Raw genomic sequence first — 15,241 nt, 5'->3', positions numbered from 1 at the left:
GGTCTCTTCATGCTGCCAACACCTCCACGCTGTGTTATTCAGCCAGTATATGGTCTCCTCATACTGATGCCACCTCCAGGCTCTGTCATTGTGCTGCTCTGCTATATTCAAATGACCTAGATAGCATGCGGTGAGCATATGCAACTGCACTAGAAGATTTAGATGAATTACAACCACCACGTTCAGGTCTTCTTCAACTTTCACTTTTTATTCATATGTTGCTTTCAAAATCAACAGATTTTAAAATTTTGAAAATTTTATGATTTTGAAAGCAACAAATGAATAAAAAGTGAAAGATGAAGAAGACCTGAACGTGATGGTTGTGAGTAATTCATCTAAATCTTCTAGTGCAGTTGCATATGCTCGCCGCATATAGTGTGCATTGATGGTGAACGATAGCACCATTTACCTGTGATGGACTTTTTATATATGTAGCAACATTGCTTATATACTACCTGTAACCTATTGTTATCGATTGTGACGCTCTGCTCAGTGATTCTAATAGCGATGCCTGTAATCTGCATGTCATACTGAATAACAGTATTATTTCACTACCCCAGCACACTCCATATGCGTGTTAGAACACATCAAAGTGTTCTAGACCCCTATTGAGGCTCTCTGTAGGCCTGAAATAGCTGTTTTTAATATATGTGGTCTCCCGAAACGTCCCAGAAGAAGTAACGAAAAGCAAGGTGGAAAAAAGTAGTGCTAATAGAAGATTTTTTGAAATGGTTATATCTAACTGCTAATAAATAGAGAGAGAAGATACCCTGAACAACATGTGGACAATTTGTGGGTTAGTAAAGCTCCTAAACAGAAGAAATTATCTATATATTGGTGTTCGAAAAAGTTTTACAAAACCTATCAATCATCATAGAAACGTACTAAATGTTTGGGTAATTACATAAGACAGTGTCCAAGATTTATCATTATGAGACAAAAGCTGTCTGAGTTGCCCATAGCAACCAACCACAGCTCAGCTTTCAATTTCAGAGCAATTTGAAAAATGAAAGCTGAGCTTTGATTGGTTGCTATGGACAGTTACCTTAGACAGATTGATAAATCTGGCCCAATATGTCAACAGGAATTTATCTAACAAGAAGCACAAGTTCTTCAAAAACATTATAGGCATGCACCCAAGTTATAGCAATGTGACTAGACTGATGGAGTGAAGAAGCTGCAGTCTTTCTGAAGCCTTCCCAGTCTAGATGCTATGCTGTTACACAGTTAAAGTGTACCTGTAGCTTTAAAAAACTTTTGACATGTCCTAGAAACATATCAAAACTTTTGATCGGTTGGGGGCTTAGTGTGTTTAGAACTTGATCGATTGCTAGAATGACGGGGAGAGAACCTCACGGCTAAGAATTTCTTTCCCTGGTGTCTGTGCTGGTAACGGAGACAGTCCCATTGACCTACATTGTAAGTCTGACTCGGTCACGTGCCACAGAGCCAAGAAATAGCTTTTCATAGCTAGTTCTAGTTGCATTTTCATTTTTTCCTCATCACCTTCTAAAAATCATAATGTTTTTAATTTTGCATATAAAATTCCATATGATGGCTTATTTTTTGTGCCACCAATTCTACTTTGCAGTGACATTAGTCATTTTACCAAAAAATCCACAGCGAAACGGAAAAAGAATTCATTGTGCAATAAAATTGAAGAAAAAATGTCATTTTGTAATTTTGGGGGCTTCCTTTTCTACGCAGTGCATTTTTAGGTAACAATAACACCTTATCTTTACTCTGTAGATCCATATGGTTAAAATGATACCCTACTTATATAGGTTTGATTTTGTCGTACTTCTGAAAAAAATCATAACTACATGCAGGAAAATGTATATGTAAAAAATTCTCATCTTCTGACCCCTATAACTTTTTTATTTTTCTGCATACAGGCCGGTATGTGGGCTCATTTTTTGCACTGTACTCTGAAGTTTTTATTGGTACCATTTTTGTATTCATCTGACTTTTTTATCGCTTTTTAATAATTTTTTCATGATATAAAAAGTGACCAAAAATATGCAATTTTGTACTTAAATTTTTTTTGCGCATACGCCATTGACTGTGCAGTTTAATTAATGATATATTTTTATAGTTTGGACATTTACGCACGTGGCGATACCACATATTTTTATTTACACAGTTTTTTTTTATGGGAAAAGGGGGGTGATCCAAAATTAACTTTTTTTTCGACTTTTTTTTTTTGCAGTGTTATAGCTCCCACAGGGAGCTATAACACTGCTTTGCATGGATCAGCGTAATAGGGGGTTGATTGCTCATGCCTGTAGCTCAGGCTTGGAACAATCAAACGCTGTTCGGACGCGACAGAGCAAGGTAAGGGGGTCTCCGCTCGCGTCCTAGCTGATCGGGACATCGAGATTTTATCGTGATAGTCCCGATCAGCCCGACTGAGCTGCCGGGAAGTTTTTTCTTTCGTTTTAGAGGCGGCGATAAACTTTGATCGCCGCGTCTGAAGGGTTAATAGCGCGCGGCACAACAATCTGTGCGTTGTGCCGCACATTATTAGCCCAGGGTCCCGGCTACCATAAGCCGCCAGGACCGACCCGGTATGATGCGGGGTCACGGGGTCCAGGGCCTACAGGTACGCCCTGAGTCCTTAAGAGGCTATTCTGCTCTACTGTAACTTCTGTAGATACCTGAGTACTGGGAACAACAATTAGGACCAGAAAAAGATTACTGCTAAAGGTAATCTGCAGTATAGCCAATCAAACATAGTACCTAACTCTTCACCAATGTTATTATTGGCATACTATATCCCATTTAGTTTTTATGTCATAACATTCTAAAAACAAATAGCTAAGCAAACATGCATGTAGGTCAGATAATTTAATAACACATTTTTAAAAAAGTGCTTCTTCTTGAGATGCAGACCTCTTTTTAAAACATAAAAAATCCTTTGACATTAAAGTGGATGTTGCTCACAAAAAGAATGTTTTCCCAGAATCATCACTTTGAAAACTTCAATATATCTAGAGTACATTATAAGTGAGGTTTAAATAAGATTATCTTTCTGAAACCAATTTACTCTTTGAAGTTATCCTTGAATTGTTTAGCACTGGGATACCCTTATGAACCAAGTCTAAATAGGCACTTGTCGGATTTTCTATAACATATATAAAGCAAATAAATCAAATAGCCATATTTTAGTTTGCACTGTACATTACTATCATATTTAACATTATATTCTATTAATTACAGTCCTTTCAAAATATTTGTTCTTGGTTGCATTCAATATTTTCATTTATTACACTGTAAATTAATTATTAATTATTTTGTACAGGCCTCAATATTACTTATGTACGGGTATAAGATCTATCATCTAAAACAATTGTAATTGGGGGCAATTTGTGTCATATCATTTTCTAAACTATTCTTCCTAAAAATGCCAAATATATTTTTTTTTCCCCAAAAGTATACTTATATCTTGTAACATGAAGGTCCTCCTCAAGTGATGCTGGGAAGTGGCACTTCTTTTGGTTTATTGAACTAAACCACTTAACAAGCCTATAATGTATCCTGTTTCTTACATTAACTTACATTAATAGCATGTATTGCACATACATTCACCATGGATTTATCCCCTGTGCAATCCTAAGCCTGCTTGTGTTTCTGTGGGAAGAATTCCTGGAGCATGTGGCACTTGACTTGTAGTATAATCTATTTTGGTTATTGAAAGCAATAATCTGCAGGTAAACTACAGCAAATCACCACATCAGAACTTGGCCTTACAAAGTAACATATACAAGCAGAATCATACCTGGATCCCTATTGAGGAACGCCGTTTCTTAAGGAATTCATCTGACTTTGTCACAAGAACAGCCTTGTCACTGGTGCTCCTAACAGAGCTACATTTGCTCTCAGAGGCATGACGCTTTGCTGCAGCTGATTCCAAGGCAAGATTCATGGCCTTATTACTATCCAGGCTGTCTGTAGAGTTGTAATGGCCCCGTCCATCATGAGGCCATGGGGATATCCTTTGAGTTCGGCTATCATGATAGGCATCCTGGGTAGACTCTGTACTGCTTTGTGCTGTCACTGAGATAAGCGGTTTAGAGGTGGTGCGTGGAGGAACTGGAGGCGGTGTCTTCTTATAATTTGGGTATGAAACAGCTGTAAGTAGTACAGAACAGAAGGGAAAAATGTTAGTTATTATAGCTAACAGACAAGAATAATTAGAGTTATTGTCACTTTAAACGGCTGTTACAGGTGAATAGAAAGATATAATAAAACTGGATGTAAAAGAAATATGATCAACAATTATTTACTACTGCTATAACTAGAGATGAGTGAATCGAATCTGACAAATCCGAATTTATTACAAATTTCAGGCAAAATTAGCTTTGCAACGAATCCGAATATCGGCGTGATTTGATCACACAAATCGCTTTATTAAACGCCATTTAGTGCAGCCTAAGCTCCAGGGCTTCTAAGATGGCTTCTCCACATGTCGGGACATGGGGCAAGGAACTCTGGGAAGGCGGCATGCCGGGTAGGCGGGATGACCCTAAATCACATGCAGCATGCAGCCTATAAGCAGCCAGTCACCCCTGTGATGTCACTATTTAATCAGCAGCCATCTTGCGGCCAGTCACATCAGCATTTTATTGCAGTTAGAAAGAGGGACAGAGAGCAGTGTCTGTGTTGCACAGAAAAGCATTTTTACAGCAGCGATTTGCCTCAAGCCCAAATCCAGCTTAGAAGCACTGATAGGGAAGGGAGAGAGATTGAGATAGAAAGTGCAATTTCGGGTGTGCTACACAGCGACTGTGTGCTGCAGCACTGGTGTGTACAACAAATGAAAAGCTAATAGTAGCCAGCCATTTAGGGTGAGCAGAGCATAATCACCTGCTATTAGTGCCCAATACAGGTTGCGGAGTGGAGCGTATCGTCCTCTATTAAGTGTAACCTGTGTGTACATAGGTGGTGTACAATTTTGTTCCTGTTAAAGTCTTAAGTGCCTAGTTCCAGTGAAATGCCAGCTAAAAGTACACACCTGCTGGTGTTGTAGACAAATACTGTTTTAAGTGTAGTGGAGCGTATTGTACTCCCCTCATAAGTGCATACCACGTATGTACATCTACGTGGTGTACCATTTTGTTCCTGATAAAGTTTTAAGGGCCTAGTTACTGTGAAAGGCCAGGTAAAAGGACACACCTGCTGCTGTTCTAGACAAATTCTGTTTTAAGCATAGGGGAGTGTATTGTCCTCCTCTCATATACGCATTAATTAGGCAGAGAAGTTCCAGGACATGCACAGAGGAGTGGCAGAGGCCTAAATTCATCAGGCAAAGGCAGAGGCCCCAGCAGACTAGGGGCGAGTGGCAACAGGAGTCGCAGCAAGAGGCCTGAGCTCCCGGTATCAGCTAGCGGTCGTGTCTCAAACAGCAACCCATCTGCTGTCATCGATTGGTAACCTCGGTCCTCCACTTCATCACAAGTGACATCTAACACCCCCAGTCAATAGTCGGTGGGTCCCCGTCCTCCCATTGCCTCTGTCCTATGCTGTTCCCTCCTCCACAGAAGTATCGTATGCTGTGGGTTCAGCTCCACTATTTAGTGAGGACGATCTACTAGAGGACAGTTAGCAGCTACTTTCCAGCCAAGAAGTGGAGGAGACATCCGCCGCTACCTTTGCTAGGCGGGCAAGTAGTGATGAGGAGAGTGGCGTGGGAGGCAGTCTTGCGAGCGTTCAGGCTCCTGAAGCAGACACTGTTGAGGAACCTAAGGAGGACATCAGTGACATGCAATCACAACTCAATGATGATGAAGCCGATCACACTTGGGAGCTGGGTGCAGAACAGGCTTCATCATCATCAGGAGAAGAGGGTTGCAGGTTGCCCGTGAGGCAGCAGCTGAGCCAGCAAGGTGGTAGTAGGTTGGCAGTCAGCATGGTGGCAGAAGTGGGAAGTCTGGAGCCAAATGTGCCCATGGTGGACTGCCTACTTCACGGCAGCCTACCTTCCCGGGAGGTAGTGGAACAGGGGTTCCTGGAGTCGGTGGCAGTAGCAGTCAATCAGTGCGGACTGTTGGGGCTACTCAGCGGTGTGGCAGTTTTTCATCAAGCATCCGGAGGATGTTAACCTGGCTACATGCAAGATGTGTCGCCAGAAGGTGAAGCATGGCCAAGGTCCCAATGTTGGCACCACGGCTCTGCGTCAACATATGCAGTGTCACCATAAAGTGGCCTGGGAGAACCGTGGCTCTGATGTAGTGGTCCAGCTTGCTGCATCACCCAGTGGCACGCCCCTCCCTCTTTCAGCCAGCCAAGGCTCCACCACCTCAGCTGAAGAGAGCTATGTGTCATACCCTCCTTCTGTTGCTCCAGATGCTCCTGCTCCTCCCACTTCAAGTCAGTTATTCCGCCAGTAATCCATCGGCGAAGCCATGTCCAAAAGACAACAGTATGTGCCCATCATCCAACGGCGCAGAAGCTGAATGAGCTCCTTTACAAGTTGCTGGTGCTGCAGTCCCTCCCTTTTCAAGTGGTGGACACTGCACTTTTCAGAGAACTGATGGCTTGTGCCAAGCCAAGCTGGAGAGTCCCAAGCCGTTATTTCTTTGTGAGAAAGGCGGTACCAACCCTGCACAATTTTACAATTCTACAGTCAGGGATAATACATGTCCTTTACAGCCCACTAGGTAAATGTGGTTCCTGCACAGCCACAACAGCAACTTGGACAGGTCAAGCCGCTTCCACCTTCACGCTCTCAGGTCGTTGGTCCTGTGACAGTGTGCGACTCCGCCTCCTCATCCTCCACCGTGTCCTCAGCCTCCACTGCACGGAAAAGTCTCAGTGTCCCTCCAGCATACCATGTGTGCAGGGCACGGCCATAGCATGCTGTTTTTCACATGTTTTGCCTTGGCGAACGAAGTCTCACAGAGGAGGAACTGTTAAAAATCATTCATGTAGAAAATCGAATCAAGGCTTACTCTACGGAAACTGGAAATGGGAACCATGGTGACTGACAACGGGAAGAACATCTTGTCTGCACTACGACAAGGAAGCCTGAGCCATGCGCCCTGCATGGCACACATGTTCAATACTGTTGTCAAGCGGTTCCTGAAGTGTTCCCATCTGAAAGACACCCTAACAATGGGAAGGAAACTTTGCATGCACTTCAGCCACTCGTACACCGCAAAGCACACCCTCCTTCAGATGCAGTGTCAGAACAATATCCCCCACATGGTCTGATTTGCGACATTTTCACACGTTGGAATTCCACCCTCCATATGTTCTTGATGATCCATGCAGATAGGGGGACTCCCCTGTGTAACTTTAATGTCAAAGAGTGGCAGCTCATACGTGACACCTGCCGTTTGCTCAGGCCCTTTTAGGAAGCCACATTATTAGTCAGTGGCCAGAATTATGGGATGAACGGCATCATACCACTGCTACATCTACTAAAACACGTGTTGGAAACGATGGCTGGTAAGGAAACTGGAGACGTGGCGTCTACATCTCACGGCCACATGAGCCCTGTGGGGGCTGAACTGGAAGAGGAAGGGGAGGGGCACAATGGGGCACAGTTTAGGTTTTGTGAAATGGGCCATTTTCATAGTCATCTGACAGTAGAGAAGGAGCAGGAACAGCCAGAGGAGCTAGAGGGTTATGAGGAAGACGAGACAGAGGACCCAGACACACTGTGGCAGTATGCAGTGGAGATGGAGGCAGGGAGTCCCTCTGAGTAACTTGCACAAATGGCATGATGCATGCTCACTTGCTTGGGTAGTGACCATAGAATTGTCACCATTCAGCAGTAGGATGACTTCTGGATCTCCACCTTATTGGACCATCACTACCGGCACAAAATGGGGGCCTTTGTTACACCTGAGAGGGAGGACAAACTGACCTACTACAGAGACATCCTAAGTAGTCAGTTGGCCGATGCCTATCTGCGCCATTGCCCATCCTTACTTGGGGGGCCCTCTGCGCTCACCTTCCACTGCCATGGCTGCTGGGGAGGGTTGGGGTGGCAGGAGCAGTACCAGCTCCATCATCAGCAGCCTGAGTTTACAGTCACTGATGAGTAGCTTTCTTCACCCGCATAGTGAAGCAACTCATCAGCAGCAGGTAGACATGGAGCAGGACCTGAACCAGCAGGTGGTGGAAAACCTTTAAATGACCATGCCAACACACCAACACTCACCATGCTCCGCTGCCGCCTCCCCCTCTGTGTCTCAGCTCCGGTGTGCATGTCCCCATCTCCTAGCATGTGTCACAGCTCTGAAATTTAAAGGGCCAGTATGCCCATAATTAGTTGTTGCACCTGACACCACATTATAAGTCCTTGCACCTTCCGCACTTCCCTGCCGGACCTTCAGTGCCCCTAGCCTGAGATTAAGCGACCCTTATAGCCTGTTAGCCTTACCCGTATATCCAGACTTTCTGCTATGTGACTTTGCACCTTTGCCTTGACCATCTGCTACATTTGACTACACTACTGGCTTATTCTTCTATACCTCGTGTTACCCAGCTACTTGTGTGGTCGAGCCATGTCGGGGGCAGCGACCTGGGTGTCGCCTGACGCAGCAAGCCCATATTGCCTTACAGCAGGCTCTGGTGAAGACCAGCGGCACCTTAGATTCCGCTCCCCGATACGGTCCAGGTCATCAGCCACATAGGTTAGAGGATCCACATCCTGCTTCGTAACAGAGGCTGTGTCATTCACTGTGTCATTCAGCCACTATATGGTCTCCTCATGCTTCCGCCATCTCCAGGCAGTGTCATTCAGCCACATTATGGTCTCCTCTTGCTGCCGCCAACTCCAGGTTGTGTCATTCTGCCAGATTATGGTCTCCTTATGCTGCTGCCACCTCCAGGCTGTATTACTGTGCCGACATGTGGTCTCCTCATGCTGCTGGCACATTAAATAAAACTTTTCAGGTTCATCCATTTGAAATCTTCAATTTAAATGTTAAAAAATATCTTGTGAGGCCCTATGGTCTAGTCAGGCTGTTACTACCTCCAGGCTGTGTCATTCAGCCACTATATGGTCTCCTCATGCTGCCGCCACCTCCACGCTGTGTCATTCAGGCACTATATGGCCTCTTCATGCTGCCGCCACCTCCATGCTGTGTCATTCAGCCACTATATGGTCTCCTCATACTAATGCCACCTCCAGACTCATTGTGCCCCTCTGCGACAGTGATTCTAAAAGCGATGCCTGTGATCTGCATGTCATATTGAATAACAGTATAATTTCACTAACCAAGCACACTCCCTATGCGTGTTGAAGCAAGGCAAAGTGTTCTACACCCCTATTGAGTCTCTCTGTAGGCCAGAAATAGCAGTTTTTAATAGAGATTCGCCGCAAATAAATTCGGACCAAACCAAATCTATGCGGAAAATTTGGCGAATCGGCCGAATCGAATATTTCAAAAATTCGCTCATCTCTAGCTATAACTTATGATTTACTAATATGTGGCTAGGCAAAGTCTTTCAGTTTTTAATAATAGAATGAAATAGTATTTGATGCCACTAAAACAAAAGCTATTCTATTATAATTTGTGAACTTCCTCCACACATGTTACCAGATCTGCATTGTTCAATAGAGGCTGCGGCCTTTAAAAAAAGTATCAGATAGAAGGGCTCGGAAAGCCCTTGCTATCATATTTGTATGTGTTACACAGCACAATTCCTGCTTTCAAAGTGGAGTCCTAGAAAACCGTTTAATAGCAGGAAATGAGAGCAGATAGCAGAACACTGAGACAAAGAATTGCAATTTAATAAATTATAGATTAAATAGATTGCAATTCATCTGGGACACTCTTTGTATCCATCTTGCAGTTTGTGCAATCCCCAATTACCACAAAGTGTTGATTAGCAGAATTTTTACATTTCTTCATTAAAAATGTCTCTCCGTGCCTAAAAGTTACAACAGATGCTACCACAAAACAAATCCCCACTTTTATTCTCCATGATGCAGTTTTTGTGTCTTGCTTTTGCAAGAGTATAGGCATTTTATCCTTTGTGTTTTTCTCATTACAATGCATGTTCTACTTTTATAAATTTTTAAGGATTTTTATTGAAGTACTAGCAGACTACCCGGCGTTGCCTAGTCTTCCTGCCTAAACCTTGCAATAGATTATGCTTGAAGGACCTGTGATGTGGTAGTCTCAGGCAGAAATAGTGTTTTCAGCCTTGAGCCAAAACAAAAAAAGGGCCAAAAATAGAAGGGGTGTGCTTGTGGAAGGGGTGTGGCTTGCAAGCTTAGCTGACACACTCACCAGGAGATGCAGAGCTTGTGGGGTATGGTATCAAGAGAACCAAATATTAGCATAGGACTTTAGACAAAATCCTCGACCGTCATAGATGGATTAGGGTAAATTTGACTATCCTATATTTTAGTTGACATATACAGTCATGGCCGTAAATGTTGGCACCCCTAAAATTTTTCAAGAAAATTAAGTATTTCTCACAGAAAAGGATTGCAGTAACTTTCTATACACATGTTTATTCCCTTTGTGGGTATTGGAACTAAACCAAAAAAGGGAGGAAAAAAAAGCAAATTGGACATAATGTCACATCAAACTCCATAAGATTGTTTCAAGTGGGGAGTGGCTAGTTGAGCAATGGCGGTGGTAGCCCTGTGAGAGAGAGCTCCCCCACCTATTCACCAGCTATACCGCCTATTAGCCTGCAGAAAAATAATCTCCATAGGATAGTAGCCATCGCCATTCATGGCTATACACAAAATATTATCTCTAAATGTAAATGGCTTAAACTCTCCATACAAACAAATATTACTATGCGGATATTTGTGGTATCCAAGAAACTCACTTAAACCAACGGGATATTCATAGACTTAAAATTAAGGGCTACAGCAATGTCATATCCTCACCAGCGATGCACAAGAGGGGTGGAGTCTCCATTCTGATCAGAAATACAATCAATTTTATTTTACAGCAACAAATTTTAGACAAAGAGGGACGCTATGTAGTATTAATCTGTTTAATTAATAACATTCAATATACCATGGTAACAACATACAGCCCAAATACGAAGCAGCACAGATTTATTGTAAAACTATTTAAAAAAATAGACAGTATCAAGAGAGGGACCCTAATATTGATGGGCGATTTCAATATGTCTTTATGGCCAACAATGGACTCAACAGCCACTACACCCACTATAGAACCAACTACCTATGTAAAAACACTAAACTCATACAATCTGTACGACCGATGGAGGGTACAGCACCCAGGTGAACGTGACTTCACATTCTTCTCTACACGTCACAGAACCTATTCTAGAATAGATTTTTTCTTAATTGAGCACTCCAACTTACAGCTAGTGGAATCAACAAAGATACACCCATTTTCATGGTCAGACCATGCCCCCATAACATTAAACCTTAGAGAACAAATCACTCTATCTGGCGTATAAATGAATTGGTACTTCACCACCCCACTTACAAACCTCCCACTGCCGATAACCTCAAAAATTATTTCATTGATAACGATAACGGTCAAGTGTCGGATAATATACTGTGATGTGCCCATAAGGAATATATACGGGGTCATTTTCTCACATAATGCTGCACATTTAGAAACAAATAGGAAAATCTTATATAGATGGTACCTAACCCCAGACAAACTAGCATGATTTACCCCTGCCCTTTCAAACTTATGTTGGCGTTGTAACGAAGACATAGGTACCATGATTCATATATGGTGGCTTTGTAAAAAATCCAATTATTTTGGCAAAAAGTTTACATTACAATATGCACAATAGTGGGATACCCCTTCCCGTGGGGACCAGAGGTAGCGTTACTTCACCTGGGTCTTGAAAACAGTAACATTTCTGATGTGAGTATAGGGGTCCATTTTTTGACAGTGGCAAAAACAGAAGTGGCAAAAAACTGGAAAAGTACAAAAGTCCCAAATATCCAATCCATAATTAACAAAACCCATTATAATTACACAATGGAATTACATATAGCCTTGGCTAACAACCAACTATCAAGATTTACTTTAACATGGGCAAAGTGGCTTGAATTTAGAACTTAAAACACTACTTTTTTCTTATTTTTTTTTCCTTTTCTCTATCTTCCAGCGGTCACCAAAAAAAAACCTTATAATTAAAAATGTTAATTAAAAATGCAAACATTTTAAAACATTAATATTGTAGTAAATCCTTTGAAAATAAAGAGTAAAAAAAAAAAAAAAAAAAAGTGTTTCAAGCATGTGATGCTCCCTTAGACTCACTTGGATCAAGTAACAGGTGTGGGCAATATAAAATCACACCTGAAAGCAGATAAAAAGGAGAGAAGTGTTTGCATTGTGTGTCTGTGTGTGTGACACACTAAGCATGGACAACAGAAAGAGGAGAAGGGAACTGTCTGAGGACTTGAGAACCAAAATTGTGGGAAAAATATCAACAATCTCAATGTTACAAGTCCATTTCCAGAGATCTAGATTTGCCTTTGTTCACAGTGCGCAACATTATCAAGAAGTTTGCAACTCATGGCACTGTAGCTAATCTCCATGGGCATGGACTGAAGAGAAAAATTGAAGAAAGGTGTCAACGCAGGATAGTCTGGATGGTGGATAAGCAGCCCCAAACAAGTTCCAAAGATATTCAAGCTGTCCTGCAGGCTCGGGGAGCATCAGTGTCAGCGCGAACTATCCATCGACATTTAAATGAAATTAAACGCTATGGCAGGAGACTCAGGAGGACCCCACTGCTGACACAGAGACCTAAAAAAGCAAGACTACATTTTGCCAAAATGAACTGGAGTAAGCCAAAATCCTTCTGAGAAAACGTCTGGTGGACAAAGGAGACCAATGTAGAGCTTTTTGGTAAAGCACATCATTCTACTGTTTGCTGAAAACGGAATGAGGCCTACAAAGAAAAGAACACAGTACCTACAGTGAAATATGGTGGAGGTTCAATGATGTTTTGGGGTTGTTTTGCTGCCTTTGGCACTGGGTGCCTTGAATGTGTGCAAGGCATCATGAAATCTGAGGATGACTAACAGATTTTGGGCTGCACTGTACAGCCCAGTGTCAGAAAGCTGGGTTTCTGTCCGAGATATTGGGTCTTCCAGCATGACAATGACCCCAAACATACATCAAAAAGCACCCAGAAATGGATGGCAACAAAGCACTGGAGAGTTCTGAAGTGGCCAGCAATGAGTCCAGATCTAAATCCCATTGAACACCTGTGGAGAGATCTTGAAATTGCTGTTGGGAAAAGGCGCCCTTCCTATAAAAGAGACCTGGAGCGGTTTGCAAAGGAAGAGTGGTATAAAACACCAAATAGATAAAGATAATGCACACACATAAACAAAATAAGAAAAAAGACAATGTTTTATTGTTAAGAACACAAAACAGTTTAAAAAATACACACACAAAAGTAGACTGAGCACTAGGCACCAGAAAATACACGGATGCAACAATGGTAGATAAAGGGTAAGACACACACTGATACAGTACTGATACTGTCACATGATCGCTTAAGCACTCACGTGATCCGACTGGAGGCAGATATGACCCCATATGACACCGGCCGGGACACTGGCGCCGGGACATGGAATACATTCCATGGTAGGTGGGTTTATTGATTGTTCTATGTTTGATAGGATTGGCTAAACTGTATGTCTATCTAACTGAGGTGTTTGCAAGTCTGATTTGCAGAGTTTTATTGGCTAGGAGTAATGTCCACCTGTGATAATTGCAGGTAATTGGTGGAACATCACTATTTATACAAGACACAAGGATTGGTTAGTCATGCCCCTGAGGAAACTACTTTAAGAAGCTAAACGATCGTTGGGGTTGGGTAGGTTAAGGTCTGGCACCCTGTATCCATTTCTTGATATGCATGCATTGTCTTCTTGTTGCAGCTGGCCTTTCTGATATTGTTTGAGACTGGTGCTTTTATGCATTCCCTTTACTTATCTAGGCTCTGGCTGTATCCCAGTACAGTATACTGTATCAGTGTGTCTTACCCTTTATCTACCATTGGTCCATCCATGTATTTTCTGGTGCCTAGTGCTCTGTCTACGTTTGTGTGTGTATTAAACTGTTTTATGTTGCTTAAAACTAAAACATTGTCTATTTTGTTTATGTGCGTGCATTATCTTTATCTATTTGGTGTTATATATCTCTAATGCACTCTTACTAGGCATATTAAAGCTAGTTTTCATTTTTCGGTGTCCAAAGGAAGAGTGGTCCAACATTCCGGCTGAAAGGTGTAAGAAGCTTATTGATGGTTATAGGAAGTGACTGATTTCAGTTATTTATACCAAAGGGTTTGCAACCAAATGTTAGGTTAAGGGTGCCAATAATTTTGTCCAGCCCATTTTTGGAGTTTGGTGTGACATTATGTCCAATTTGCTATTTTTCCTGCCTTTTTTGGTTTCGTTCCAATACACACAAAGGGAATAAACGTGTATAGCAAAACATGAGTTACTGCAATCCTTTTCTGTGAGAAATACTTAAATGGCAACTCTCATTAAAAAAATTTTTGCTATTGCACTCCTTATGGTAAATAAAAAATATTTCTAATATACTTTGTTTAAAAAAAAATGAAATTTTCTATGTTTTATTTGTGTTTAAAAAAGCTCAGGAGCAGATTTTCCCCCATCTCATCCACAGACTTTGGACCGAAGCCCAAACACAGGAAGTGCAGCCTGGAGTGCTGAGGGGGGTGTGTGTCCAAACAACAGCATATGGCAGTTAAGTGTGAGAGGAGCTATGATTGGATGAGGCAGGACACACACCCCTCAGCACTCCAGGCTGCACTTTCTGTGTTTGGGCTTCGGTCCAAAGTCTGTGTATAAGATGGGGGACAGCCAGGCACAATAAAGGAAATCCAGAAGGATATGTTGCTTTAGCAGAGATAGTCTGCTAGGGCTCTTTTTTCGCGACTGTACCTCCAAAAGGGTGACAGTATGTCTGAGGGTACTTACGCGCGAGGGGTACCCGCAGACAAAATAAGTCAGAAAATCACTTATTTTCATAATGGCGTGTGCTTACCTTTATACTAATGAAATACTTAATCCCCTTGTGCCATTACTCCCCACTCCCTCTGTTCCCCTTTTTCCATTATCCCCCCTCCCCATCTTAATCCCCTTGTGCCATTATTATCCGATATGGCAAAAGCGGATCAGAGGGAGGGGGGAATAATGGCAAAAGGGGATCAGAGAGAGGGGGGGGGGGACTAATGGCACAAGGGCATTAAGATGGGGGGGTGAGGGATAGTGGCATAAGGGGATTAA

At 42.4% G+C, this 15,241-nt stretch overlaps 1 protein-coding gene across 11 annotated transcripts in view; it reads right to left on the bottom strand.

Annotated features, from left to right (window-relative positions):
* Window positions 1-15,241, bottom strand: part of DLGAP2 (DLG associated protein 2) — a 1,068,027-nt gene that overhangs the window by 110,922 nt on the left and 941,864 nt on the right. For all 11 annotated transcript variants that reach the window (XM_056565689.1, XM_056565688.1, XM_056565692.1 and 8 more), the window contains one exon: window positions 3,779-4,131. In XM_056565689.1, coding sequence (XP_056421664.1) covers window positions 3,779-4,131 — 353 coding nt within the window. The remainder of the gene's footprint in view (window positions 1-3,778; window positions 4,132-15,241) is intronic.

The sequence above is a fragment of the Hyla sarda genome, chromosome 3 (genome assembly GCF_029499605.1).
Source record: "Hyla sarda isolate aHylSar1 chromosome 3, aHylSar1.hap1, whole genome shotgun sequence".
NCBI classification, from domain to species: Eukaryota; Metazoa; Chordata; class Amphibia; order Anura; family Hylidae; genus Hyla; species Hyla sarda.
Note: the sequence above shows the minus strand (reverse complement) of the source record. Positions and strands in the feature narration are given on the sequence as shown.